General features: G+C 53.6%; 4 protein-coding genes across 16 annotated transcripts; 2 read left to right on the forward strand and 2 right to left on the reverse strand.

The window, feature by feature from the left end:
* The first annotated feature begins 82 nt into the window (after positions 1–82).
* Positions 83–7,118, forward strand: SRPRA (SRP receptor subunit alpha). The gene is made up of 14 exons (XM_052786297.1): positions 83–278; positions 824–907; positions 2,133–2,296; positions 2,418–2,578; positions 2,714–2,867; positions 3,364–3,517; positions 3,861–3,967; positions 4,164–4,282; positions 4,575–4,661; positions 4,753–4,925; positions 5,021–5,234; positions 5,311–5,474; positions 5,604–5,702; positions 6,049–7,118. Exons 1-14 carry the CDS (start codon positions 153–155, stop codon positions 6,175–6,177), a joined length of 1,935 nt encoding a protein of 644 aa, XP_052642257.1. The 5' UTR covers positions 83–152; the 3' UTR covers positions 6,178–7,118.
* A 112-nt stretch (positions 7,119–7,230) lies between these two features.
* FAM118B (family with sequence similarity 118 member B) lies at positions 7,231–18,356 on the reverse strand. 3 transcript variants are annotated; one of them, XM_052786301.1, is made up of 9 exons: positions 18,255–18,356; positions 17,801–17,846; positions 13,585–13,662; positions 11,178–11,430; positions 10,554–10,781; positions 9,142–9,270; positions 8,497–8,782; positions 7,791–7,850; positions 7,231–7,686 (listed from the first exon to the last, which is right to left on the reverse strand). In XM_052786301.1, the coding sequence occupies exons 3-9, from the start codon at positions 13,653–13,655 to the stop codon at positions 7,673–7,675; spliced, it is 1,041 nt and encodes a 346-aa protein (XP_052642261.1). In that variant the 5' UTR covers positions 13,656–13,662; positions 17,801–17,846; positions 18,255–18,356; the 3' UTR covers positions 7,231–7,672. The 3 variants fall into 3 exon arrangements, with proteins under 3 accessions (XP_052642261.1, XP_052642262.1, XP_052642260.1); XM_052786302.1 differs by lacking the exons at positions 13,585–13,662; positions 17,801–17,846; positions 18,255–18,356 and adding an exon at positions 11,799–12,028 and having other exon boundaries at positions 8,497–8,701; XM_052786300.1 differs by lacking the exons at positions 13,585–13,662; positions 17,801–17,846; positions 18,255–18,356 and adding an exon at positions 11,799–12,027.
* A 219-nt stretch (positions 18,357–18,575) lies between these two features.
* Positions 18,576–24,868, forward strand: TIRAP (TIR domain containing adaptor protein). Of its 11 annotated transcripts, none has more exons than XM_052786310.1 (6): positions 18,576–19,107; positions 22,294–22,426; positions 22,859–22,930; positions 23,225–23,279; positions 23,577–24,176; positions 24,322–24,868. In XM_052786310.1, exons 2-6 carry the CDS (start codon positions 22,382–22,384, stop codon positions 24,363–24,365), a joined length of 816 nt encoding a protein of 271 aa, XP_052642270.1. In that variant the 5' UTR covers positions 18,576–19,107; positions 22,294–22,381; the 3' UTR covers positions 24,366–24,868. The 11 variants fall into 11 exon arrangements, with proteins under 11 accessions (XP_052642270.1, XP_052642269.1, XP_052642276.1 ...); XM_052786309.1 differs by having other exon boundaries at positions 22,340–22,426; XM_052786312.1 differs by lacking the exon at positions 18,576–19,107 and adding an exon at positions 20,122–20,191 and having other exon boundaries at positions 22,340–22,426.
* Positions 19,157–21,845, reverse strand: LOC128141518 (cryptochrome-2-like). The gene is given in 10 exon segments (XM_052786304.1): positions 19,157–19,502; positions 19,577–19,761; positions 19,832–19,983; positions 20,066–20,206; positions 20,283–20,450; positions 20,575–20,715; positions 20,806–20,960; positions 21,077–21,195; positions 21,275–21,469; positions 21,544–21,845. Coding segments are annotated over 10 exon segments (1,635 nt in total). The 3' UTR covers positions 19,157–19,425.
* Positions 24,869–24,907: the final 39 nt, after the last annotated feature.

Consider the following 24,907-nt stretch of genomic DNA (forward strand, 5'->3'; position numbering starts at 1 on the left):
GACCACGCCTCCTCGTCCGTCATTCGCCCGCCGCCCTCCCGCCCCTTTCCCTCCCTTCCGCCAATGGGCGTGCGGTGGGTTGGCGGCTTCCGGCGGAAGCGCGGGGGGCAGTGCGACGTGTGCGCGGAGCCGGGCCCGGCGCCGCCGCCGCCATGCTCGATTTCTTCACCATCTTCAGCAAGGGCGGCCTCGTCCTCTGGTGCTTCCAGGGCGTCCGCGGGCCCGCTGCCGCCGCCACCGCTCCCGTTAACGCCCTCATCCGCTCCGTCCTCCTGCAGGTCTGGGCGGGGCGGGGCGCGGCGGCCGGGATCACCTGCCGGGGCGGGCGGGACCATCTGTCTGGAGGGGATGGGGGGAGACGCGGCCGGGACCACCTGCTGGGGGGGGGAGGGGGGACGGGATGGGCGGGTAGGGGCCACCTACCTGGGGATGGGGGTGGAATGGGCGGGCCCACGTACCTGGGGATGGGGGAGGGCGGTTGGGACCATCTGCCTGGGTATGGGGGGGGGTTGACACACAGGCGGGACTACCTAACTGGCGGGGGGGGGGGGGGCATGGGCACAACTATTTATCGGGAGTGGATGGGATCACTTGCTTGGGGAGGGGGGAGACACGGGTGGGTCCACTTACTCGTGGCGGGGGGGGGGGGGGATGACCGACCCATTTGGGGAAGGAAGGATGGGACCATCTGCCCAGGGGGGTGGGCTGGGCCACCTATGAGGGGTGCTGGACCACTTTTTTGGGGGTGTGGGGGGGGTGACAGGGATGATGGAGGGGTCTCCTCGCTGCTGGCACCCCCCTTCCGACGGTTCCTCTCCCCTAGGAGCGAGGCGGCAACAACTCCTTCACCCATGAAGCCCTCACGCTCAAGTACAAACTGGACAACCAGTTTGAGCTGGTGTTTGTGGTAAGTGACCCCCCCCAGGCACCCCTAGGACGGCAGGTTGGCCCCCCCCCCCAGGGTACCCCAAAACCCCGAAGGAGGGAGATTGTCCCAGAAAAGGGGTGTTCGCCTGTGGCTCGGTTGGAGAAAAAAAAAAAAAAAGCCGTTTAATGCCTTCCTGAAGGGGTGAGGTTTCCCGCGGCCTCCCTAAAATCTCGGGGGCGGACGTGGTGAGGAGGCTTCGTCGGCGCTGCCTGGGAAAAGGGGCGATAACGCGAAGGTTTTTCCCGGCACCTTCCCCTTCTTCCTCCTCCCCGTGCCGGCAGCTGCCCGCGTCGACCCTGGGGAACACCGGGGGCCCGTCAGCCTCGCCGAAGAGCCAGTGGCGGCAGGGAAACGGCACGACGGGAGTCGCACGTTAGGAAAAATCACCCCCGAGTTAGCGTTAATCCGGTCTGAAAACAGAGAGAACCATTGTCAGCTTGTGGTGGTCTAAGCAAACGGATGTTTTAATTGCGTAGGGCTGTACCTCGACTCCCAGAACCAGGTTACCTCCTTCTGGCTCTGGGATTTTGGGGGATGAGGAGGTATGACGCGGGTCTCGTCGTTCCTGGCTCTGGAAGAGCCTCAGGGGGGGAATGGAGCGGCGATCCCAGGGCAGCCCGCTCCTGTGTGCTTCCTCCCCGGGGAGCTCAGTGGACTTGGTGGGTGGATGTGGGTGTCTCTGGGTCATACACCGCTGTGGTAGCAGTTTATTCTAATCATCTGCGATAGGATTAAAACTCATTAAAGCTCACATAGAAACTGTACAGGCTGCTACATGCTAATAAAACTTTTTACTTTGACCAGATCTATTTAAAAAAAGCCAGGAACCTTTCATCAGCTTTTCTTTAGGATCTGTTTTAATACTCTTCCTTTCAGTACCTTATCTTTATAAATCCACACAGCCTTCGTTGTGTACTTAAAGATAAGCAAAAGGCTTTCTGGTCTTTCGCTACATGTCTTTGTTGCCATGAAACAGTTAACCCATTTTTATTGGTGTCGCCTTGTAAAGCGAAGCTCTGGGCTCTGCCCTTTTTTTTCCTTTTTGAGAGCATATTAAAAGCTTGGGAAGTCAGACTGGAAAACTGAAGCTGGCTGAAATTAAAGAACTCTGTATTAAATGGAGAAGTTTTTGCTTCCTTGCCAGCTAGATGCTGCAGTTAAATTAGCTGAAAGAGCAACATCTTTTTGCTGTGCTTCTTTGCAGGTGGGGTTTCAGAAGATCCTGACTCTAACCTACGTTGACAAGTTGATAGACGACGTTCATAAGGAGTTCAGAGACAAGTATCGCAATGAGTTCCAGCAGAAAGGCACCCTGGGCCTCCTAAATGGCACCTTTGATTTTAAAGACGACTTCATGCGCCTTCTCCGGTAGCAGAACCTGATTTTTCTCTCATTTCCATTTAGAGCAGAGATAGATTGGGGGCCGGGGGGGGGATGTGGAGGGGAGGGGCAGAGCTGAAAATCAGGCTAATGGGCCACCTCCCCGCAGGGATGCAGAGGAGAGCAGTAAAGTCCGAGCTCCCACGGTAATGAAGACGTTTGAGCAGTCTCTCAAGTCCCAGAAGACTGTCAAGTGTATGATAGAAACCCGAGGGGAGAAACCAAAGGAGAAAGTCAAGAACAAGAAGAGCAAAGGTTCCAAGAAAGAGGGTGAGTTGATAGGAAGGATATATGGTGGGGGGGGAAATAAATATTCCAGAGCTCTGTGTCCCAGCCTGCGCTTTCCCAGTCCTCTCGTAGCACCCAGACGCTGGTCTGAGCTCGTGTCGGGGCTCTTTCCGTCAGGAACTGAAGCTGTTGCAGCACCCGGTAAAGCATCTGTGGGTGACAAGCAGCCCTCCACAGCTGGGGACAGGGAGGAACTGACCAAGGATGAAATCCTGCAAAAGAACCGGGAGGAATTTTTCAAGAGACACATGAAAGCAGGGGAGAAGTCCAGGTGGGTAACGACGACGTGGTCAGTCTACCCGTGCTGCAAACCAGCTCTTCCTGGTGTCCCTCGGCCATAGCCGAATGTCTCCTTCCTTCAGTGACTCCTGGAAGTCAGGTCTTGCTTTCCCGGATCTTATTTCCCTTTTCCTTATTTCTCTGCTTGCTGGAAAGACTGGGAGAGGGCATGCTGGGGGGTCCTGGAGGGGTAATAGAGCCTGAGGAGACCCAAAAACCCAGCGTGTGCCTGGGAGAGGTCCAGACCTCTTTTTGGTGAGGCTTTCCCGCTGTGAGCAAAGGGCAGCAGCGCATTGATGTCTGGCTCGAGGTAGTCTGATACAGGGTTAAAGTTCAGATAAATAAACTCCAGAGACTGAATCAGCCAGGTTTAGCCTTAATTTTTGCCTTTTTGGGTAATCTGGGCTTTTAATTTTCACACCTTCTAAGGAGGTGATAGCTGCTGCTTTCCTGCACTGAACAAAATGTGTTTCTGGTCTTTATTTCAGCAAATCTCCAAAGCCTGAGGCACAGAAGGAGAAGGGGAAGAAGCCCCGAGTGTGGGATCTTGGGAACTCTAATGCCAAAGTACTCGATTACAGTAACTCTGCTACCAACGGAAGCACGGAGGCTTGTCCTGTGGAGGAATTTGACCCTGATATAGTAAGGAAAACTCAGATCGCTGTGTCTGCTTTAGTGCATTGTTCTGGGATCAGCTGGGCGTTGCAAACCCAGCCTGGTCTCCATGGCTGGCTGAGAAGGTATGAGAAACGGGGATCACGGTGCCCAGCCTGTGAAGCTGCTGCCCAGAGAGTATTTTTCTCCAGCTGCAAGCGGCACTAGGTGGGATCAACCTGCTGAGCCCTTGTGGCAAAGCTCTCTGCAGAGCTGCCTCTGCTGCTAACGATAACTGTTGTCACCTGCCTGTGACGGCAAAAGCGGGCAGGGGGAGATGACGGTAAGCGGTTGCTGATTTTTTCAGGGTGCGTCTTTTCCCCTCTCGCAGGCCCTGGGGGATCGAAATAGGGAACCTGGCCGCCTCTACGACCTTGAGTACGAAAGCGATGATGAAGCGGAAGAGGAGAAGATTATTCAGAGCCCTTCGAAACCCAGGTAGCGGCTCCTGCAGCCCCTGTGTGCTCCTTAATTTCCCCCCTGTAACTCATCTTCCCGTCTAACCAGTAACACAGCTGGGGACAAACTGGTGTGTTTGTCAGCTGCGTGGTGGGCTCTTCTTGCACCTGGCTGTTGCGTGCCCTACACGACTTGCTCCTCAAACCTAAAGGTTAACTCCTTTGCTTCTCCGCAGCACGAAGAAGGGTGGCCTGGGGGGCATGTTTGGCATGCTGAAAGGCCTGGTGGGCTCCAAGAGCTTGACAAGAGAGGACATGGACCCCGTACTGGAGAAGATGAAGGATCACTTGATCGGTATGTCTGGATCTGCTGTGAGGGGGTTAGTTTGAGGTGGTTTCCTGTGCTCCATCGGGTGGGCCCCGGTGTGGGGTAGCACCCGCCGTTCGAGCCATTCTTGCCCACAGGAACCGTGGCAGGTTCCTCTCTCGCCTCTGGGGAGCCCGCGACAGTGCATCAAAAGGGGGGGCAGTGGTCTAGCCTGGTGGGGATCCTGCACGCTGACTCCATCCTTCCCTTGACGCCAGCGTCCGGCGTGTGTAACCTCCTCAGCAGCGCTCACTCCCCTCTCTCTATCTCTTTCTTGAAGCAAAAAACGTGGCAGCTGAGATTGCGGTGCAGCTCTGTGAATCGGTGGCTAAGAAACTGGAAGGGAAGGTGATGGGAACGTTCACCAGTAAGTGGCCGCGTGGCCTCCTGCTTATGGTTTGGGGCTCAGGAGTGTTCCCCAGGCATGACCGGTTCTCTTTCCATCTCCTTCTTCCCAGCGGTGACCTCGACGGTGAAGCAGGCCCTGCAGGAGGCTCTCGTGCAGATCCTGCAGCCCCAGCGCCGTGTGGATGTACTCCGTGACGTCATGGACGCCCAGCGTCATCGCCGACCCTACGTGGTCACTTTCTGTGGCGTCAACGGTGTTGGGAAGTCCACCAACCTGGCCAAGGTAGGACACAATCCTCCTGGCCCTCTGGGACCGGGGTGATGAGGTCAGGCTGTGGCTGGTAATGGGCTTTTTTTTCCATCTCTTGCCACCCGCAGATCTCGTTCTGGCTCATCGAGAACGGTTTCAGCGTCCTCATCGCCGCCTGCGACACCTTCCGTGCGGGAGCGGTGGAGCAGCTCCGCACCCACACCCGTCGCCTCAACGCCCTGCATCCTCCGGAGAGCCACGGCGGGCGGACCATGGTGCAGCTCTACGAGAAGGGCTACGGCAAGGATGCCGCGGGGATTGCCATGGAGGCCATCTCTTACGGTAAGTGGAAAACCGGTGGCGGGAGATGCTGTTTCGGGGGAGCGTCCTGCTTAAAGTTGCCTCCACATCTCCCCAGCTCGGAACCAGGGCTTTGACGTGGTCCTGGTGGACACGGCGGGCCGCATGCAGGACAATGCTCCCTTGATGACGGCACTGGCCAAACTCATTGCTGTCAACGCTCCCGACCTGGTCCTGTTTGTTGGGGAAGCCCTGGTGGGAAATGAGGCTGTGGATCAGCTGGTGAGTGCCGAGGATTTGTTTCCTGAAAGACTGAGGGGTGGGAAAAAACCCGCTTCTGTAGGTTTCACCAGGAGATTTGGACAGAGGCAGCGCCACAAATGCGTTTCTTAGATCCATTCTCTCCCTCAGGTCAAGTTCAACAAGGCCCTGGCTGATCACTCCATGGCCCAGACACCGCGGCTCATTGATGGAATTGTCCTCACCAAGTTCGATACCATCGATGACAAGGTAAGGAGGCCGTCAAGACGACTCTGCACAGAGCTTCCTGCTGGTGACCAGAGGGGGAGAGAAGGGAACTGTCAAAACACGGGGTACTTCTGCGCTGTTCCGGACACTGTCCCCTGCTTTCCTCCTGCATTTAAGCCATTTAAACTAAACAGCAGTCTGATTTCAGCGCATGTGGAAAACGGGGCTGTGAGGGCTCTTGGTTTATATGCGTTACCCCAGCAGGACGTATAGGGACTGTACAGATCCGGAAAGCAGGAGGAGGCTGAACGTTTGACGAGGTTTTTGATGTGTTCCCGAGGGGGTAGCACTGGATTTGCAGGCTAATGGTGCTTGTTGTCCTCGGCAGGTCGGTGCCGCCATCTCCATGACCTACATCACGAGCAAGCCCATCGTTTTCGTTGGTACCGGACAAACTTACTGTGATCTGCGAAGCCTTAATGCCAAGGCCGTGGTCGCAGCGCTCATGAAGGCCTGAAACCCACCAAATTGCTGTTTGCAGATGTCCGAGAAGAACATGCTTTACCCCGTTACCGACTAGTCTTTCCCGTGTAGCACAGAACAGAATGAAGGGATACCAGCGTGAGGGGTAGTTTTTTTGGATAAAACTCCTTTTATCCAGCAAAAGCCCTTCCCCTGGGTTCCTTCATTCTGTTTTAAGTGACACAGGCTCCCGCGCGAGGAGGCTGAATCCAGAGCTTTGTATTGTTCGTGCCGCATGGGGAGGGGCGGGTAGCGCAAGGACCTGTGGTGCTTTTTGGGGGGTTTGAAGGCATTTTTTTGAGCTGCTTTTGACTTTTAGACCAGCTTAGGGAAGATGCAGGAGTGACTTTTGTCAGGGGCAAGCAGGATAGCCGCTGCTGAGCGGCAGCGTTAGATGAGCTGGCTGTTACTGTCGCTGCTAGCGGAAGCTCTACCGAAGCTGATAAACCAAAAATGGCGACGGCCTGCGCTGGGCTGGAGGGGAGATGCTAAATTGCCTTAAGGTCCCCGTTTCTGTCGTCACCGGGACACCAGAGCAGGGTACCTGGACACCGTGTATTTGGGCAGGAGCTGGAGAGCTGTGGTAGCTTGGTCCGATAACGCTAACTGCGGCTGGAGAAGGAAGGCAGTGTGCTCCTGCATGGCTCCTGCCTGCTGGCCTTAGCGTTATTTGCTGGTAAAAAGGAAAAAAAAAAAAATTAATACTGGTAGATAACAGTGGCTGCTTGCTGCTTTCCTGCATCCTTTCTCCCCCCCACCCCTTCGAGTGCCTCTTGATCCCAGTCTGAAGTGCTACACTGAATAATACAAAACTCTTATGATGTCTTGTAGCTCTGTATCGCAGATGTGCTATAGTGCAATAAATTGAATGCTGTCTGCTAAGAGACATAATTTATATAAAATAAACTTCATAATTTGTTCTCTGTGTATAAATAACTTGCCTCCAGCCAGGCCCTATTTCCTTCTGGGGGCAGGGTGGGGTGGGAAGACAAACTCCTGCCTGCGTGAGGTATTTGAGAGGGCGTGTAAATCACACACCAACCAAACGTTACGTGAACAGGCCTTTAATACAAGCTTCAACATACAAAATACTGTACAGTATAAAGACAGGACTAGAAAACTAGAGCTTCAAGTAAAAAAAAAAAAAAAAGCTCAAGTTTCATTTTTTTTAATTGAAAGTACAGAATACAAAAGCACTAGGTATGAAATTAGAGGCGGCTGCAGCTCCCTTGGGGAGAACATGCTCCCCAGGCGCACGCAACCTCGATAAAAAGACAACTACTACGTTAAACCAGGCGCGTGTCCGACCGAGGAGGCCCCTGTTTCACGCCTGAAGTGTCCCAGCTCAGCTCGGTGCGTGTGGGCAGCGGCTTGACAGCAGTGGGCTTTACTCTTCCCCTAGACTGGCCTTAAATCGCACCGGCCTCTCTGGGAGCTGCTGGCTCTGGCAGGACCCTGCCGCGGCACAGGTCCTGGGGCGAGGCTGATGCTCAAGTGCTGCATCCTGCGGGAAAGTAAAGGCTCTTCTGAACCTGCCAGAGAGGCCGCTGGACTCCCAGGGAGTTGCAAAGGGGCTAGAAAGCCTCTCGCAGCTCGGGAGAGTCTCACCTTTTATCTCGGCGTGGGCAGCGGCAGAGCCATTCAGCTGTTGTCCCTCCTTAGGCACACCTAGGAGAGAGCAGAGAGCAACGACCGGGTGGAAAGGCAACCCCGAGGTGACTGCGCAGATACGGGGAGCCCCTGCGCAAACAGCGAGCACTCCCAAGCGATGCGGGCGGCCTGCCGCCCACATGCAGTAGTTTCACACGACAGGCTTTCCTGGCTGGGTTTTACCCCTCAGAACACATGCTGGCAAGGCTCTGGCTAGCAAACTCACTTTTCCCCATTTTTATGATTTATTAGCGAGATCTTGTGTATGTTAAAGCATTAGCTCAGGCCGAGCAGCACAAAGGTCAGCAAGACTGAAATGCTCTTACCATTCACTAAGAAAGGGAATAAACAACTGCAGTTGCACATGAAAAATAACGTTTGGATGCGTGGGAAGCAACAGAGCTGTTTAAACTACAAGAACATACAGTGATTTTGTAAAAGTAAGCCCCAAATTCAGTTACACTTGCAGACAATTTTTTGGGGAAAAAAGAAAATCTTATGGAATAATATAGCATAGAGAAGAGGGCCTATTAACAGTGCCTACACTCCAAAGTCCGTGGTGACAGTCAAGATCTGCGCTGTCATATGACAGGATCCCCGAGGTAAGTGTGGAGATGGTGGACGTACGCAGACAGTCATCCCGCACAGCCCGTAACCCCTGTACCTGTTTGACCCCGCATGGCAATCTCGCTCGTCAGCCTCTCAAAGTACTCGGGCAAGTCTGTGTATTCCTCTCCATAGGAAATCACTTTAATCCCTTTGTCCAGCATGTTCTCACGGAGCTTCTTGAACTCATCCACATCTCCCCTCCGTACGAGCATGAAGTGCTCCAGGTCTGACTTGTGCTTGACAGCCTCTAAAAACAGGGCCTGAAACGTGGTGTCATCAACAGTCCAACCACAGCCCAAGAACAGGAATGACTTATTTTCATACAGCTTCTGAATCTCTCGCTTTAAAAAAGGGAAAGATGTTCTCAGTCAAGGCAAGCTTTATCTTCACACGACACAAGAGACAGCATCTGCCTGATCACTGATGAGGCTCTGCAGGACTGCCATCACTCAATCGTCCTCAACACAAGCGTGGTGAGGTGTTTTTGCAGCTTAGCAGGCTAGAGAATCCATCCCTCCTCTTCTACTTCACAAAATTAAGGACTCTCCCACCACCCTGTGTGAAGCTCAGTCTTTAAACTCAGCTGAGTCTATGCCTGGTTAATGTATGGGCATGCCAGGGAAGCGGGAGATGTATACACACAACGTATGGGACCCCACAGCATGCCCCGCAGAGGGGAGGGAAGGGAAGGCTGCCTCACCATGACCTCCGTGTTGCGCAGCACGTTCTGGTACCCGGCCGGGTGGAGCACTATGCCACTGGGGTTGGTGTAAACGCCGTGGATATGCAGGACGCTAAGCTTCCTCTTCTCTTGTGCCCACTCCAGCACCTGCGCAAAACAAACCCCTCCAGAAATGTTAGCAAGTGCATCGTGTCAACTTCCACGGTGCTGTTAAAAATGCCATTTTGGGGAAGTGTTTCAAAGAGGCAGCTTCTTCCCCATCTTATCTCCTCAAGAGGTTATGAGTCCGTGAGCCTCTACATCACGGCCTACAACTACAGCCTATGGCACTTGTTTGGGTCAACACTTCAGTTGAACGGCGAATGCAATGGGAAGAGACTGAATCAATACACTGGACTCAGCAGAAAAAAGGGAAAAACTCTATAAATACTATGCCAGCATGTTTCTCAAGCCTACAAAGTTTTATTTCTTGGCCCCTCCAGGCTCTGAGAAGCTCTGAGGGAGCTCAACAGCTGACCTTCATTTCAGAAAGCCACTGCCGAGGCTCTCGGTTTACTCCTGCAGACCTTAGCTTGTTTAAGCTTGCAATAATTAGAATGCTTATTTGTAACACTCTAAGTACTTCCAGCCATGTAGATTAAGAGGTCACACAGGAAACGTGAAGCACAGAAATGAGTCAGAATGGAAAGAGACCAAGTACCGCACAGCACCTACGTGTGGCATGTTTAACAAGCAAACAGAAGGACAAGATGCTCTCCACCAGTAAAACCCACGATGGAAAGATGAGGTGGGCAGGTGGCGAAGAGCTGAGGGTTTCACAGTCTGATTTTCTGCCTGACTGAAGACCTGGGGCAAAAGGAGGGAGGCTTGTGTGAAGCGAGTGGCTACAAATACAAGAGCATGGCAGAAGAAGCTGGAACACATGGAGTGACCCAGCAGGAGCCATCCGACCGTTTCAGAAAGAGGACACAGAGCAAGAGGGAAGCCTCGAAGGCTACAGCCCCAAAAACGCTCTGTCACAAAAAGCACTCTGCAGCACATTATAAAAATAGAAAGGTCAGCTTTGCGTCTCACATGGAGTTTCCTGTGTCGGTTAGAAACGTCCACCCAAGCCTTGTGTGGAAGCGAGGCTTGCAGTACTTCAGCGAGGCCAAGCCAGAAGTTTCAAGGACAGAGATCAAAGAAACACCAGGCTTAAGGGCTCCTCCTGAGCAACGGATGTCAGCCAGCAGGCACAGCGTTTCAGAAATGAGCATTCGTCTTCATTCCTCTGCTCACTGCCCCAAACGTTTGTCTAGCATCATTTAAATTACTATGAACGTTACAATCCCGTTACGCAGGCATGAGGGCACATCCCGCAGCTGCCACTGTCCTGTGCTGTCCCAGCTCAGCCCTGACAGAAAAAAAAAAATAGAATCATCATCGTTTACCTTCTTTTCATCAGTCAGGTCAAGAGATTCCAGATGCTTCCCCTGGTGTGCTGCGTACAGTTCCAGCAGGTTATCAAAGTTTGTGGTTAACACAAGTGCCCCGTTTTCCATTAAGTGAAGCACAGACTGAAGCAGCTGCTTCCCAGAATCCTCCATTTTAGATTCCAGGTCATCAAACACCTCGTATAAGCAGTCTTTGAAAAAGGTTGAGCGAACATTGCTTGTGCGCTGAGAAGAGGAGACAGATTAAGATCAGAATCAGGCTTCTTCTAACACTTCGTGCCAAATGACTTAATGAAAAACTACCCGCATATTTCTCGAAGACCTCCGCAAAGCTATAGGTCCTTGCAAGGTTAACACAGAGCACATATTGCACTGAGGCAGGTACTCCCCCCGCCCAGCACACTCCGAGTGAAATACCCAAAAGCTGGTGTCCACAGCAGAGTTATGTCTCAGGAACCTGGCACAGTAACTGCACTTGTGCACTTGTGGTTCCTTGTAGATAGAGGAATCACGGGAGATGGGGGCATGCTGGAGAGTCAAATTTGGCTATTTCCAAAAGCCAAATCCCATGCTTGGGGCGGGGTACCAAATATTTACATACAGTGCTAGAAGCACACTCACCGGAGACAGCTTCTGGATAAGGTCATGGGCAACATGAACCAAGTTCTTGTCTTCATGGAGACACTTCTGAAACCGTTTGCTCTCTTCATCTTCCAGCAGATCAAAGTCAATAGCAGCATCCAGGAGGGCCTGGATTAACCCCTTCCAAGACTTCAGTGCTGGGACCTGGGGAGCAACCGCTGCACTGATTCCTGTCCCGATCACCAATACAAGTTCCCGAGGCTTCTTGGTTTTGAGGCTTGGCAACAGCTTCCTGCGAGAGGAGAAAGTAGCATAGCTGGTACCATGGTAGATGGAAGGATGTCTCGGGTCGTGGAACATGCAGACCACGGACAAAGGAGGTACCCTCTGCCTAAATTTTGAGTCAACATGTCCATTACGGTCCTCTGGTAAACAGAGGCTGAAAGGAACAGCTCGGTATCCTTCAAAGACAGTGCGCTGCTCCATGGATCAACATCACAAATGCCCACAATTACAAGGTATGTAATTACAACATATTTGGCAATTGAGTCTGTTACTGAGACAGCTACTAGGGAAGTCAATACTGCCCAGGAAGACTTCTGAAGCAAAGCTAATCCCATGAAAATTTGCAATAAGGGAGGTCTTGTTAGTAATAGTTACCTGGAAGCTAGCAGAAAGGCTGGAGGCAGTGAAAAAGGTGTGGTGAGCAACATGGAATATATTGTCAATGGCTGTAGAGACACATACATACTCTTTACGCACCGAGACAAAGCATGCATAGGACCCCCACGCCGGGAGTCAAAACAACCGTGACTGCGCCTGCTTTAAATAAGGTGCTAAAGAGGGGCCTGAAGACAGCAGCCCCATTCATCCCAGCACAAAAGGAAGGAAGCGGAGGCTTCCTCCCAGCTCTGCCCTGGAGAGGACCTTCCCACCTCCTGGCCCCTCTTTGCTGAGAAGACCCCTCAGCAGGGTGTTGCTGTACCAGAAATCCCTTCCCTGTCACGCTTGCAACATAAGCGGGATGCTTGAGGCCAATCTTTTGGAAACCCAGATGATGGAAAGAGTCTCACAAAAGTGCTGTGTGGCTATATTCTCCTTCCTCCTCCTCTCCTTTTCCTTATTTTCCTAGCTTTATACTTGCACAGTGCTTTTAAATTTGACGTTTATTATTTATTAAGCAGGTGTGCTTCTCCTCATCATGCCTTGCCTAGTGTCAAGCTGCTTTTCTGAAGCAGAGGACCAGCTGCAGCTTCCTGGAGGATGGAAGCAGCAGCCCAGAGAGGCAGCTCATTTGGAAGGAATGTTTTTTATCTGCAAACACGTGATATTTAGTGAGAAGAGGAAAGGAAACCGACACCACACAGATGGAGTTTTGCCTTCCCTCCACTACTGCCTACGAAAACAGACAAGTTAACCCTTCTCTTTAGGAGGTCTTCACTGTTAGTGGCGATAAATGGGTTTTAATTTTGGGACTGCAAGCCTCACGCAAAGAATAAATTAGTATTCATGCTAATGAGCTAGTATAAAAACACAACCAGAAACCTAGGCACTGAAGTCCAAAATAATAACAAATACCCAAGTCTTAACATCCTACGCAACACCTCTGAAAGAGGCATTCTGTTCCCATGCTGATAAATACCTTTGTTTCTATCCTGATATCCTCAGCAAGGAAAAAATAATCTCCTGGCCTCTTTTCTGCTCATTCCACAGTCACTGGATCAACGTTGAGACCAGGGTTCCCTCACAGAAACTATTCTCCAGCCCTCCATAACTCGTAAATAAATCAGGTTAGTGGAAGACAACTCCCTAGATGAATTAGCTGCTCGTTCGCAGATGGCAATGCCTTCATTTCTGAGCCGGTGCTATCGCAGCAGCCACAGTACCAACCTTGGAGGGAAAGAAGTGTCGGTATGCCCCAAGTTAGTGTCATGCTCAGGTCCCCGCTTGGAGAACTGTAAGATGACTTACTTATTAGTATGAGGAGCCTCCAGAGTGGAATTATTTAGGCTTCACCTGCAGCAAAATCGTACTAATTTGAGTAATTTGCCGTCCTCCCGGGAACCGCCATCCAACTCAAGTGAATAAGCACGACCACCGCATCTGACATGACCCTACGTGTGGACAGGACCTGAGCTAGGGTTAACACCGATCAAAACCACGGAGACGGTACAGTAAAAAACAGCCTTCTGTGCAACCACGCATCCTGGCTTAGGGGTTAAAAAAAAACCCAGCAGCAAAGTACGTTCTGGGCATTAAGGTCTTTGTTCCATGCACCGCAGGAAAACACAGGGCATGGCTAGAGACAGCGTGCTTTTCTTGGATCAGCAACCAAAATGACTGCTGGAGCTTGGTGCCAAGTGTCATGCTCTTTAAAGAACAATGCAAGATTACAGAAAAAGCTCTTATTATTAGAAGACATTCACTGGAGTATAATTAAATTTACCTGGGCTTTTTTGCAGGTGGCATTCCATCTTCCAACAACGTTTCTTTACCCAGGCTCACGGTAGAAGCCATCCAGTTTCTATAGTAGACAAATCACCACAAGCAAAGTCACTACATACATGCAACAGGATGTGGAACAGACCACAGTTTTTTTCTCGAGCCAGCTTTTCAGGGGCAGATAAATACTGGGTTTTGTTATCTTTACGAGATCACCTTCGGACCAAGAATTGCACCTTTTTGTTTCTGAACTTTGCCCCGCAGCTCTCATCCACCTCCTTAACTTACTTTACAACGAAGCTCGATAAAATCGTAGGGCTGTTTTGTACAAAATTGGGTTGCAGTCGCCACCGGCAGACCACTGTTTGCCAGACCCTTCATTTCACCTTGGCCATTCATCTTTGCCTGAGAGCCTACATCTCGGAGCACGCGCTCCCCCCCCTTCCAAGGCGATGCCTGTTAGCAAACTTGCTGCTTGGGAAAACAGCGGGAGGGAAGAAAGACAAGAAGATTTTTGTTGGCTACAAAAAGCCACCGAGAGCATTTCATTCTCTGGTGATGAAAGAAGGATTATCCGTCCCACCATACGTCTACAGGCAGTGGGATGTGACCTTAAAGCCCACGGAAAGGAAGTTCTATGTCTGAGAACTCTTTCAACAGCCCATGACATAAAATACAAAAGGTCTGCCAGCACACGGTCCTCTCCCACTCTGCCTCTCCAAAATAAGACTATTAAAAGGGAAGGAAAGCAGACAGAACTGTTTACCCTTACCCATTTTTTCTTGCCAATTGTAATGAAGAGTCCAGCAAAAATTCTGGTAGGCAGACTTTTGCCAAAAGGAAATGCTGCACAGGAGCTGCTGGCCCCAAATCACAGTTTTTTACAGGTTTTGCAGCTTTGGTGAGATCTGAGTGTTTGTTCCACAAATGAGATGCCTGCAATTGCTTCACTGCAGCAAAGCAGCAGCACTGACAGGGGATACACAGGGCAACTCTTTGCAGGTATGAAATCTCAGCTGGGCTGCAAATGTTGGCAGGAATCATTTAAGAAATCTAGATATCCGTCATCTTTCAATGCTGGATGATGAAAACAGGGCACACCGACTCTCACAGATGCTCAGATACAGTATGCCTGCCAGCCTTTCAGTTCTGACCACTTCTGAAAACTTTATCATTACAATAATAATATATCATTATTATAACAATAGTATAATAATATTATAACACCTCAGAGAGCTGGTCTTCACAACCTGCCTCCCGAAACACCACTTAGCATATGCTACCTGTCACCTCAAATAATCAGATTTTTATTTTACTGTAGAGCCCCGATTTCGGATAAAAGTTTCAAACGCATTTGGCAGGCGAGGAACCAGGCTCCAGCCGACTGCTTGTACCTCCCAGTTTTACACCCTCTGTGCTTGCAAGGCTGAGCCTCCTCCATTGCGCACCCTTTTGAACATTGTACCCTGTGTTTTTCCAACCTGCCATCGAGCCCGAGAGCACTTTGACGAAGTTCTGACAACAAAACTCTGCAGCCTCCTGCCCCGCAAATGCCTGCAAGCATCAGGCCATGGGGTGAACCATTTCAGGGAGTTAAACCATCAGAAAAACATCTGCTCAGGAGCGGTGTCTCTCGGGGAGGCAGGAGAATCCGTTGGACACATGATCAGTCAGGCGGTAACATCAAACTCACCCCCAGTGAATACAGCCAAGCACGGTCAGGATGGAAAATATCAAGGGGGAAACCCCGCCCCCCCTTTTTTTCTTTCCAGTAGAGTAAGATCTCTCATTTTGGATTAGCTCATTCTTGTGGAAGAACAGGCTGCTTCCACAAAGCCAGCCAAATTTTAATTCATGGTGCAAAGACACTTTAGACGAGCTCGGGACTAAAGCACGTAACCTTCATTAACTGGCATATTTAAGAAGGAAGTTTGTGTAAAGCAACATGCTGAACTCCCACTGCTGTCCAGGTCTGCCCTCAATCCCCTCCGAGGCAGCACACCTAGCAGCCTAAGGTAAAACCTTCCCCACTTTCTCCACTGGCTTAGTTTAGAGATTTAATTTAAGTTTATATTAGCTTTAGGTTTACCTGCCAAGTCTCAAACATCAAGTCTGTTTATAAACTCCTGCTGAGGCCTTCCCCTATTTTGCTTGTTCACCTGCCTGAGCGCTGCTCCCATTTCGCTCATCCTACACATTCGCATTACTTTAAACAGCAGAAATGGAGTCATCAATTCAATTTTTAAGTGCCTCTAAAGCACTAAGGACATTTAAAAAGTCATTTTGAACTTAGGAAAAACCACCTTTTGTAATTATAGCTACCAAGAAATGGTTGTCTAACATCATGAACTTCAACCTTCACTTCTATTTAATGCAGATAGCCAAAAAGGAGAAAAAAAAAAAACCATCAGAAATAATGTCTAGTCTTCTCCTGTCTCCAAAAATGTTCTTATTTCTGTTCAGAACAAGTCTTGGAGATTCAGCCAAGAAACATAAACCTCCAGATTTTAGGCCTGGGGAGAAGCTCTGCTCTCCAGGGGGACAGATCACGCCGGCACGGTCGAGGTAACTGAAATTAAACAGTGTTACCTCAGAGCGTGGCACCACTGCCGCAGGGAAAGAAAGTGCCAAGGGGACCCTGCAGTACCTGGCCATGCTGTGTACGCAGGTGCCATGAAGGAGAGGGAGCGACGGGCACTTACAAGATAAGAAGCCTCTCTCCAGTCTTCCTCCTCAAGATGTCGGGAACTTTCCAGCTATTTAGACTACAGGGAGTCGGAGAGAGTGTAAACATCAAACTCTGTGGGTTCTTGGCTCGGCTGCCCCGTTATCCTGTCACAGCGCTGTCTATCATTGCTTTTACTAATGATACCATGCTTATAGAGTCCCTGGATAGGTTTGCAGTGTTCTCCTTCGCCCTCCACACCGAAGAAATAAATTAATTTACCCTAAAGCCTTTGAGGTACAGATTTCAGCATTATCTTTAAACGATGCCCAAGTCACCAACACTGAATAAACCTAACCACAACAATTTCATAGGTAATATAAAGAAGACACATCCAGCTGCCCAAAACACAAAGATGTATCCCAGCCAAACCCAAGCGCCTAAAGAAAGCCTATGTCAAATTAACGCTGACGCTCACACAGAGTGTGTATTTACAAAACCCTTGCCATAACTCTACAAAACAGGACTATCCCGCTCAGTCAACGTCAGACCCCAGCCTTCAGAACCACCCCAGGAAATTAATGAGACATTTTCTCCGCTGACTCACCACCAAAGGAGATGGGGAAGTCACTGTGGACGCCCTTTGACTGTCTCCATGCTCAGCAGCTAACACACAAGTAAAGCTACACCTGCACCTGAACGTTTAAAGCTTAAGCAAAGTAAAAACTGTGCGCTTCCAGCTCAGTGCTGGAAGAAGGGCTTCTCTGGAACAGCCGTCTCAAATTATATAAAGAAGCAAGTACAAATTCATTGCTCATCAATTATTTTTAGCTTCTTTGAGTGCTGAGAAGAACTACCACCACTGAGGGCATAATTCAGATCTCCTTTTTAAATTAAGGGGCTTTAAGATGTTGGGATAAGACAAATGTTACGTTACAGTTTAAAACCCGCTATGTGTCAGCTAGAAGAATCTGAAAGGATGTTTATGAGTTGTCCCTGGCTGATTCCCAAGCTCTGTCCCTCCACGTGGGAGTTGCAATTGGAGCAGGCCCGCACGGCTCGTCAAAACTGCCCCAGAAAGGCTTCAGGGATAACGGGGACTGGCAGCGTAGGGAAAACAAGCCCTGTTTCTATTTGCGCCGACGTTACAAACACAAGATTCAGCCTCCTCGGATGCGAGTTAAAATACACCAGAGGTTTTTATTTAATGCTGCGATTCTCCACGTGCTTCGAGCTCCCACCGGCTTCATGAAAAACGAGAGGGAGCCACAGAGCGAAGCCTGGAAGAGGCCTGCATCCCCAGAAACACACACAGGAGCCCGCATTGTCTGACAGGCGCCAGGCCAAGGCGTTCAGATGTAGGCTGCCTTCGGTCTGCCCGATTTAAGCCCCAGCAGATGAGGCAGCGGGGCGGCTCTCAAGCAGGCCATTCTGCACACAGAGCTGGCTTTCCAAGAGCATTTCTGGGAAGCAAACCGGGCCGGACATGCTGCCGAGGGTGGCGGCGGGGGGGGTGTTTGCACCTTCAGGGATGCCCGGCGCCTTGAAGCCTTACCTTTCCTCTCCGCTGTGCCCCCTCCTCGCCCCCTCTCACGCTAAACCTGAGGGAAAAGCAAGAACACGGTACTTCAGCAGGCAGGGAGGAGGCCGGGGCTCCTTCTCGGGGGGATAAACGTCCAAGAAAATGGATTTTCAAGAGGGCGACGGCGCAGGGTGGGGGGGTGTCTCACAGAGCTGAGGTGAAGCTGGGTCCCCCCCCATCCCCGCCATAAAGCGGCCGCCCCTCGGGCTCACCCCCGGCCCCCTACACTCCCCGGGCAGCCCCGCAGCCCCCTCGGTGGGGGGGGGGGATGGACACAGGGGGACGGAGCTCCCGCCGCTCCCCGCCGCGGCGGACCTGGGGGCTCCCCTCATGGCGGCGGCCGCCCTCCCCGCAGACGCGCGCGCGACCCCCGCCCGCCGTCACCATGGCGACGCGCGCTCCCCCACCCCCCCCGCCCCGCACGCACCTGGCGCCGCGCGCCCGGCCCCATGAGGAGACGGCCGGCCGCCCCGCCCCACCCTCCTCGGCGCGGCGGCGGGCGGGGCGACGGGAAGGGATTGGCCCGCCCACTTCTGCGCCTTCCTCTCATTGGATCGTAGCGGAAGAGGCGGGATTATCGCTTTTCCGCTGGCGGCGGCGGGGGGGGGGAGGGAGGAGGGAGAAGAGGCGCTTGCGCGAGAGTTCACCTCTGTTCTCGCGATGTTTCGCGACGCTATAAAAGGCGGCGGGTGCATGCGCCTGGCAGTTGTCGCCTGTGGGCGGTAGAGGAGGCTGGTGTGGTGGTCCTCTGTCAGGTCGCGGTGTGAGAGGCCGGGGGGGGCTCGTGGGTGCGACTGTGCCCCGTTTCCCCTCAGCGGCCTTCCTTCCGCGACTTCCTTCCACAAGCTGCTTGGGTTCGTGTCTGTGCGGCAGCGTCTCCAGCCTTGTGAGGTAGTAAAGCAGTGCTTGGCCCTAGCTGGCAGCCATAATGCTTTCAAGCATCTGTGTGAAGGAGTTTGGGTGTATTTCGAGCTTTTCGGGAAGATCAGCTGTTCTCTGGCTTTCAGGGTGGCTGTGTATCGCTTTGTATTGGCACCATAATTGAAGCGTGTTGATGGTGGGTGTGTTTAGCGACAAAAGCAGGCTTATTTTCTCATGTGAACACCTTTGTGGGAGCTGGCTTTGCCCCTGCCTTGCACTCACCTTAGCCTCAACCCATGTCCTCATATTCTCTGCAGGCAATGAGTAAGCAGCAGGCTTCCCTGTGGTGACCAGCCCAGTGACACTGTACCCAAAATGCAGTTGTGCTGCTGGGAGACTTCCATGTGGTGCTGCTGGTGGTGGGTCAAGGCATGTGGTGAATCAAACTGTGATTTCTTAATTACTCTGCTCCCTTTAATAATGATTATATTACCACTAAGGTAGGGGTGGAGGTCGATCCAATGGGGTGTTGTCCCTTGGGGACTCGGGTTTGCGGGGCGGCATTTGCCCTCTGGGGCACGTCCTTGGGTGGGGAGTTGGTTTTTGGGGTGGCGGCAGCATCAAAGTCATCAGTCTTGGGGTAGGAGAGGGGAAGGGATTAATGCGAGGCAGTTGAGCGAAATGGGTCAAAAACGGACAAGTGGTGCCTGACCCACGGCTGGGGGTCCCTGTGGGGGTCAGTGCTGCTCGGCCTTGGGCTTTTTCCTTTGTGATTCAGCCACTGAGGGGCCAGCTGGTTGTTCCCGCTTGGTGCCTGGAGGAGAGGAAGGCAGCTGGAGTGGCAGCAGGGTGCAAGGGGAGCTTGATGCCTCTTGGGGGATTCGTTACCTTTCTGGGCGCGGGCCGCCTTCATCCGCCCCAGATTCCTCTTGCTCACTGCCCCATGCTCCACGATGGGCTGGGGATAGTGGGTGCCCACCAAGCAGCCTGCCTGTTCCTGCACAGCCCGTGGTGCCTTCCACGGTTCGTAGATGTACTTGGCAGGGAAATCCTTGAGGACAGGGAGGTATTTTCTACGGCGAGGGGTCAAAGCCACCAGTGAGGCCACCTCCCATTTCACATGGTTTTGGGTTTCGCGCCTACCGAATGTATGCCCCGTCCCGGTCTGTCATCTTGCCAAAGGTGACGGGTGAGTAGATGTGGAAATATCGGTGGAAGAAGGCACTGCCTGACAGCCACAGCCAGTTGCCGGCATTGAGGGACCAGTCAGTGTCCAGCAGGAGCTCCTCAAAGACCTGTGGGACACTGTGATGGCATGGGGACGGGGTCCCCAAGAGCCCGGTGGGCACTGGTGGGTGTTGGGGGAGATCTTCTGACCTTCAGCCCTTCTTCCCAGGAGATCCAAAGGTCCCCGTGGGTGAGGAAGCAGGCAATGGCATGCCGAGCAAGGTGGTGGATCCAGCCCTCAGTGCGCAGCTGGGTCATGATGGTGTCGATGAAGGGGTAGCCTGTCTGGCCCTGGTGTGGGGTGCTGGGGTCAGGGGTGTGTTTTTTGGGGGTCAAAGGACTCAGGACCTATCACTGAGGGAAATACCTCCCTCCAGGCACGGAGGTGCTGGGGGTTGTTGTCCCAGTCGACCTGCAGGCAGATGGGGTTGCCGACCATCCTGTCAAAATTGGGGATGCCAGCGCCAGCAGTGTAGAAAAATTCCCTCCAGAGGAGCTGCCCGTGCAAGGAGACAGGGGGCTGGGAGTGCTTGCGCTGCTGGCAAAGGCAGGATCAGCCCCTCTGGCTGGGCTGGCCCCTGTCTTCTCCAGCCCCCCACCCCTTCTGCAGGGTCCCTCTGGCTCAACCTCTGCCCAGCACCCCAAAAATGCTGCCTCACCCCCTGGTAGACCTTGTCCAGCCACCATCAGAAGGTGTGGACCGATAGGCAGCCGAATTTGAGGTAGGGGCTGAGGACTGTGGTGCTGGGGCTCAGCGAGGTGGGCTCTGTCTCGGGCTTCTTGAAGCCGCACAGCCAGGCCTGAATGGGGGGGACACACAAGGGTCATGTTTTGGGATGGGGGGAGGCGAAGCAGCCCCGAAATTATGGTGATGGGTGCTGAGCACTGACTGTCCTGTCCGTGAGTGCGTTGAGCCGGGCGAGCGCTGCTGTCTCCCCGCTGGTGTAGAGGTGAGGACCTGCCTCGGTGGGGTCCTGGCCCAGGTCCTCCAAGGTGGGGACCCCGTACTCAGTGTCATGGCTGACCTGGCATGGGGTGTGGCAGCCTGGGGTGCCATGTATGGTGGGGCTGTGACAGTCATCGCTCCACTCCAGGGTGAACAGTGAGGGAGATGCTGACCCAGCTTTGTGCTCTACCACCCCAGGTGCACCCCATGCTCACCCTGGAGGTGCTCCAATGTGAGTGTCGGGGCCGGCTTCTCCGGGGGTCCAAGGGATGCCAGGAGGCTCTGCAGGCCCTTGTAGGTCAGGGGGGCTTTGCCATCGTTCAAGGCAAGGACTCTGAGGCGGGAGAGGGAGGGACACGCTTGGCACCGGGTCTGGATCCCCCGTACCCCGAGGGACAGCACCAGGCACCCACCTCTCGGTGTCGTAGAGGGTGTGGGACACCTCCTGGATCACCTCCACACCGTGCCGTTCTGCCAGCTTGGCCACGGTGGCATCACGCTGGTGGGCGGAGGGTTCGGTGTCCACCTCGAAGGTCAACCGTGTTGTCCCCCAGGCATGGAAGAGATGGGGGAACACCTCCTCTGGGCAGCCCTGCACCACGAACAGCCTGCCGGGGAACCGGGTGGGCATGAATCCCCTTGAGACCCCACCAAATCCCTCGGGGATGGCACCGGGACTCACCTGGAGCCCATTTCCCGCAGGCTCCCATCCAAGTCCCGCAGGGCATTGAGGAGGAACCGCCAGGCATTGGTGCCTGCCTGGCTGCTGGATGGGTCGAGGATGAAGAGGGGATGAAGGCGGCAGCAATCGGTGGCCACTGCCAGCAGCGCCGGGTTGTCGTGCAGCCGGAGACCTTTCCGAAACCAGTGGATAGGGCTGTGCTGCATGGCTGGGGGGGTCCAGGGGGGATGCAACCTAGGAAAGGAGAGATGGGGGTGGATTTTAGGGGGGAAAAAATGCCTCGTTTGGTAAATGTAACTCATAAAATAAGAGGGAGTGGCAGAGATGGACCCATCTGGTGTCTGGTTATAAAACCAGGGAGGGAAATGGGTCTGGGCTTGCTGGTGTGCACCGGCGAGGGCTGGGTGCGGTGACGCCTGCCTGGCGATGGCATCTGGCTGGTGGCGGATGTGGGAGGGAGGCCCCGGGGAGGGCAGGCTTCCCAGCCCCACAAGATCACGGCAGACTTCCCCTGCCGGCACTTCCGCATGCCCGGGCAGAGCCCGGACCTGCCAGCAAGTAGGGGGGTCTTGGGGGGGCCAGGGGAGCAGGCAGTGGAGGGACGGGGCAGCTCCTCCACTCTGTCCCTGGGAAAGCTGGTGGGTGCCCCCGTCCTCCCCTCCACACTGGGGCTGCTCTGTTGGGAACCGGTCCCGGATGGGGAAGCTATAAGGATGGATGAGTCTCACCATTTGCTGTGGATCCCATTAGGTTCCAGAGTGAACGTGCTGCATCCTACCTCTCCTTTCCCACCTAGGCAATCCCGGAAGATCTTCCTCCTCACTGAACGCAGGGTCTGATGCATCCCCCTTCCCTGCTCCGGTGTCCAACTGCTGCGTCCCAGGTAGGCATCCCCCAAATTTCCCCCCTACCATTCACCATGCATGCTTGTCATTCCAGCCATGCTCGAGCTTTTTCGCTGTTACTAACTGGTGGCTTGCTTGGGGAGTGTGGTTTCCGTGGGTATGCCGGATCCTTGCCAGCATTTGCTGCGGTCCTGCTCCATTTTTGGGGTGGGGGAAAGGCTTCAGTGTGACTTGAGATGTTTTATTTCGGAAGGGGTGATGTAAGCAGTGGAAAATGGCAGTGATGTTTGCTCCTGGGGCTTGTCCCTGCCCCATCGCTTCTCCTGGGCACTCCAGACCGTGCCAGGAGCATGATGCTGAGGTGTAGGCCTGGCGTGAGCTGGCAAGGGATGGGCAGGCATCATCCCAGCTGTCTTTGGTTTGTCAGCAGCTGGTTGATCCCCACTAATCCTCGCTTCTCCCCTCTGCAGGATCCTTTCCCTGCTGCCAGGAATGAGGGTGTCTCCTGCCTGTCAGCTCTCAGCCTCACTTGCTGCAGGTGTGTATCTCTGTTGGAGAGAGCTGATAATGAGCAGTAGACGTGCAGGCAGGCAGGAGGGCTGCCGGAGCCACTGCTTCCAGCCCTGCTTGAGGTCGCAATGCTCCTTCCTGGTAAATTTTGGGGTAGTGGATGTGGAAAACCCTGCTGGGGGTGATTTTTGGGGTGGCAGGCGAGCACCCCAGAGCTGCGTGTCCCTGGAATAAACCCTGCTGAGCTCCTGGGGCTGAGACCTACCGCAGGGCAGTTGCTGCTCTCCTAATTTCTTTTTTTTCCCCCCTTTTTTTTCTGCTGGCAGGAGAGGTTTCATGCCAGTGATCGGCGGCTGAGCAGCGTGCTGCCCACTATGGCCAGTGAGTCTGGGCTGGGTTCATGCCAGGGGTGATAAACCCTCTGGCTCTATCCCCTCCCCACTGAAACACAAGGGTGCCCGTGGGCTGCTCGCCATGATGCAATAGCATCTGGATTTTGGCAATAGCTGAGGTTTTAGAGGCTGGGCTGGTTTTTGGGGGGTCAGGGTGAGATCCTGCCTGGCAGTTTCCATCTGGAGGTGTCCTGCTGAGCTGGCAATGCCATGCGAGCCCCTTGGGAAGCCTGGGGGGAGTGCTGAGCCCCCCCCAAACCTCACCACAGTCTCTCTGACTCTACAGACTGGTTTAAGCGGCTTGTACACAAGCCCAAGCCCAGGTCAGTGGAGAGCAGTCTCAACACCAGCCGCTCTGCTTCATCTTCACCTTCCTCCTCCTCATCCTCTGCTGAGAGCTCCGGCTCTTCTCCCGGCACAAGCCTGGCCAGGTCTGTCCGCTCGTCACCCGTGTTGGACATCAACGCCTCGGGCAGCGCCCGGTGGGCCAAGAGCTATGATGTCTGCATCTGCCACAGCGAGGTGGACCTGGAGCTGGTGGAGGAGCTGGTGTCCTACCTGGAGGGTCAACCCGAAAGCTTCCGTTGTTTCCTCCAGCTGCGGGACGCGGCACCGGGAAGCGCGGTGGTGACGGAGCTGTGCGACGCCGTGCAAAACAGCCACTGCTGGGTCATGCTCATCACCCCTGGCTTCCTCCGGGACCCTTGGTGCAAGTACCAGATGCACCAGGCGTTGGCCGAAGCTCCGATGGCCAACGGGCGCACCATCCCGGTGTTGAAGGACGTGGATCGGAAGGATTATCCCAAGGAGCTGCGAAACCTCTACTACATCTACATGGCGTTGAAGGAGAACAGCTTCAGGCAGATCAGAGACACCATCATGCGCTGTGAGTACGCTGTGGGTTGGTGGTGAAACATTGCTCCGGTGGGGTAGAGACCATGGGAAGGGACCAGATTCTGTAAATTTATTTAAATTAGTTCATTTTTTTAGATGAATGGGTTGCTAACGGGGCTCATCCGCTGCCTCCACAGACCTCCAGGAGCTGTGCCGGAGCTCCGCAAGCAGGACGGAGTAGTGCCGGGAGCAGGCAGAGGCGTCCCCGTGGGCGTTTCGGAGCTGCTCCTGCCGGATCTGGATGCGGCCACATCCTGACGGACCTCGGGCAGGAGGGTGAAGCCGAGCTGCTCAGACCAGACTTGGGAGCCGAAGACGGGGATGTCCCCACACGCGTGGAGGGGGGGGACAGTGGTGTGGAGCCTGCTGTGTCCTGCTGATGCTACGGCGGCCAAAACCCCCTTGGTGGGTACGGGGACATCCTCTGGCAGGTCCCTGCTGCTCGGCACACAAACACTAAGCTCTGCTGTTTGGGGAGGCGGTCCAGGGGGGTCTTCAGAGCCTCTTGTGCTGGTGTCCCCTCGGGGCGAGAACTGGTCCTGGAGGGGCTCTGGATCCCCAGTAAGCTGACATGGTGCCTGCCCCACAGTGCTGGGCTGCGGGTGGGAAGAGGAGGGGCAGGTGCCAGCGGTGTCTTTGCACGGGTTTGTTGGGACTATGAAAATGCAGAAGGTTTAAATTTTGGGTTGTGTTTTTCTTTTCTTTTTTTTTTTTTTTTAATAC

The sequence above is a fragment of the Harpia harpyja genome, chromosome 4, assembly GCF_026419915.1.
Source record: "Harpia harpyja isolate bHarHar1 chromosome 4, bHarHar1 primary haplotype, whole genome shotgun sequence".
NCBI lineage: Eukaryota > Metazoa > Chordata > Aves > Accipitriformes > Accipitridae > Harpia > Harpia harpyja.

What these genes read in the sequence shown, in the direction of transcription:
- SRPRA (XM_052786297.1), top strand. Translation starts at nt 153, where the DNA reads ATGCTCGATTTCTTCACCATCTTCAGCAAGGGCGGCCTCGTCCTCTGG. An exon ending in AAAGCAGGGGAGAAGTCCAG is followed by an intron (nt 2,868 to 3,363) that starts GTGGGTAACGAC and finishes TCTTTATTTCAG; the next exon opens with CAAATCTCCAAAGCCTGAGG. An exon ending in GGTGATGGGAACGTTCACCA is followed by an intron (nt 4,662 to 4,752) that starts GTAAGTGGCCGC and finishes CCTTCTTCCCAG; the next exon opens with CGGTGACCTCGACGGTGAAG.
- FAM118B (XM_052786300.1), bottom strand. Translation starts at nt 11,917, where the DNA reads ATGCATGCTTTGTCTCGGTGCGTAAAGAGTATGTATGTGTCTCTACAG. An exon ending in TTATCCAGAAGCTGTCTCCG is followed by an intron (nt 10,782 to 11,177) that starts GTGAGTGTGCTT and finishes TCCTCTTCTCAG; the next exon opens with CGCACAAGCAATGTTCGCTC. An exon ending in TGCCATGCGGGGTCAAACAG is followed by an intron (nt 7,851 to 8,496) that starts GTACAGGGGTTA and finishes GCTCTCTCCTAG; the next exon opens with GTGTGCCTAAGGAGGGACAA.
- TIRAP (XM_052786310.1), top strand. Translation starts at nt 22,382, where the DNA reads ATGCATCCCCCTTCCCTGCTCCGGTGTCCAACTGCTGCGTCCCAG. An exon ending in GTCCAACTGCTGCGTCCCAG is followed by an intron (nt 22,427 to 22,858) that starts GTAGGCATCCCC and finishes TCCCCTCTGCAG; the next exon opens with GATCCTTTCCCTGCTGCCAG. An exon ending in CAGAGACACCATCATGCGCT is followed by an intron (nt 24,177 to 24,321) that starts GTGAGTACGCTG and finishes CTGCCTCCACAG; the next exon opens with ACCTCCAGGAGCTGTGCCGG.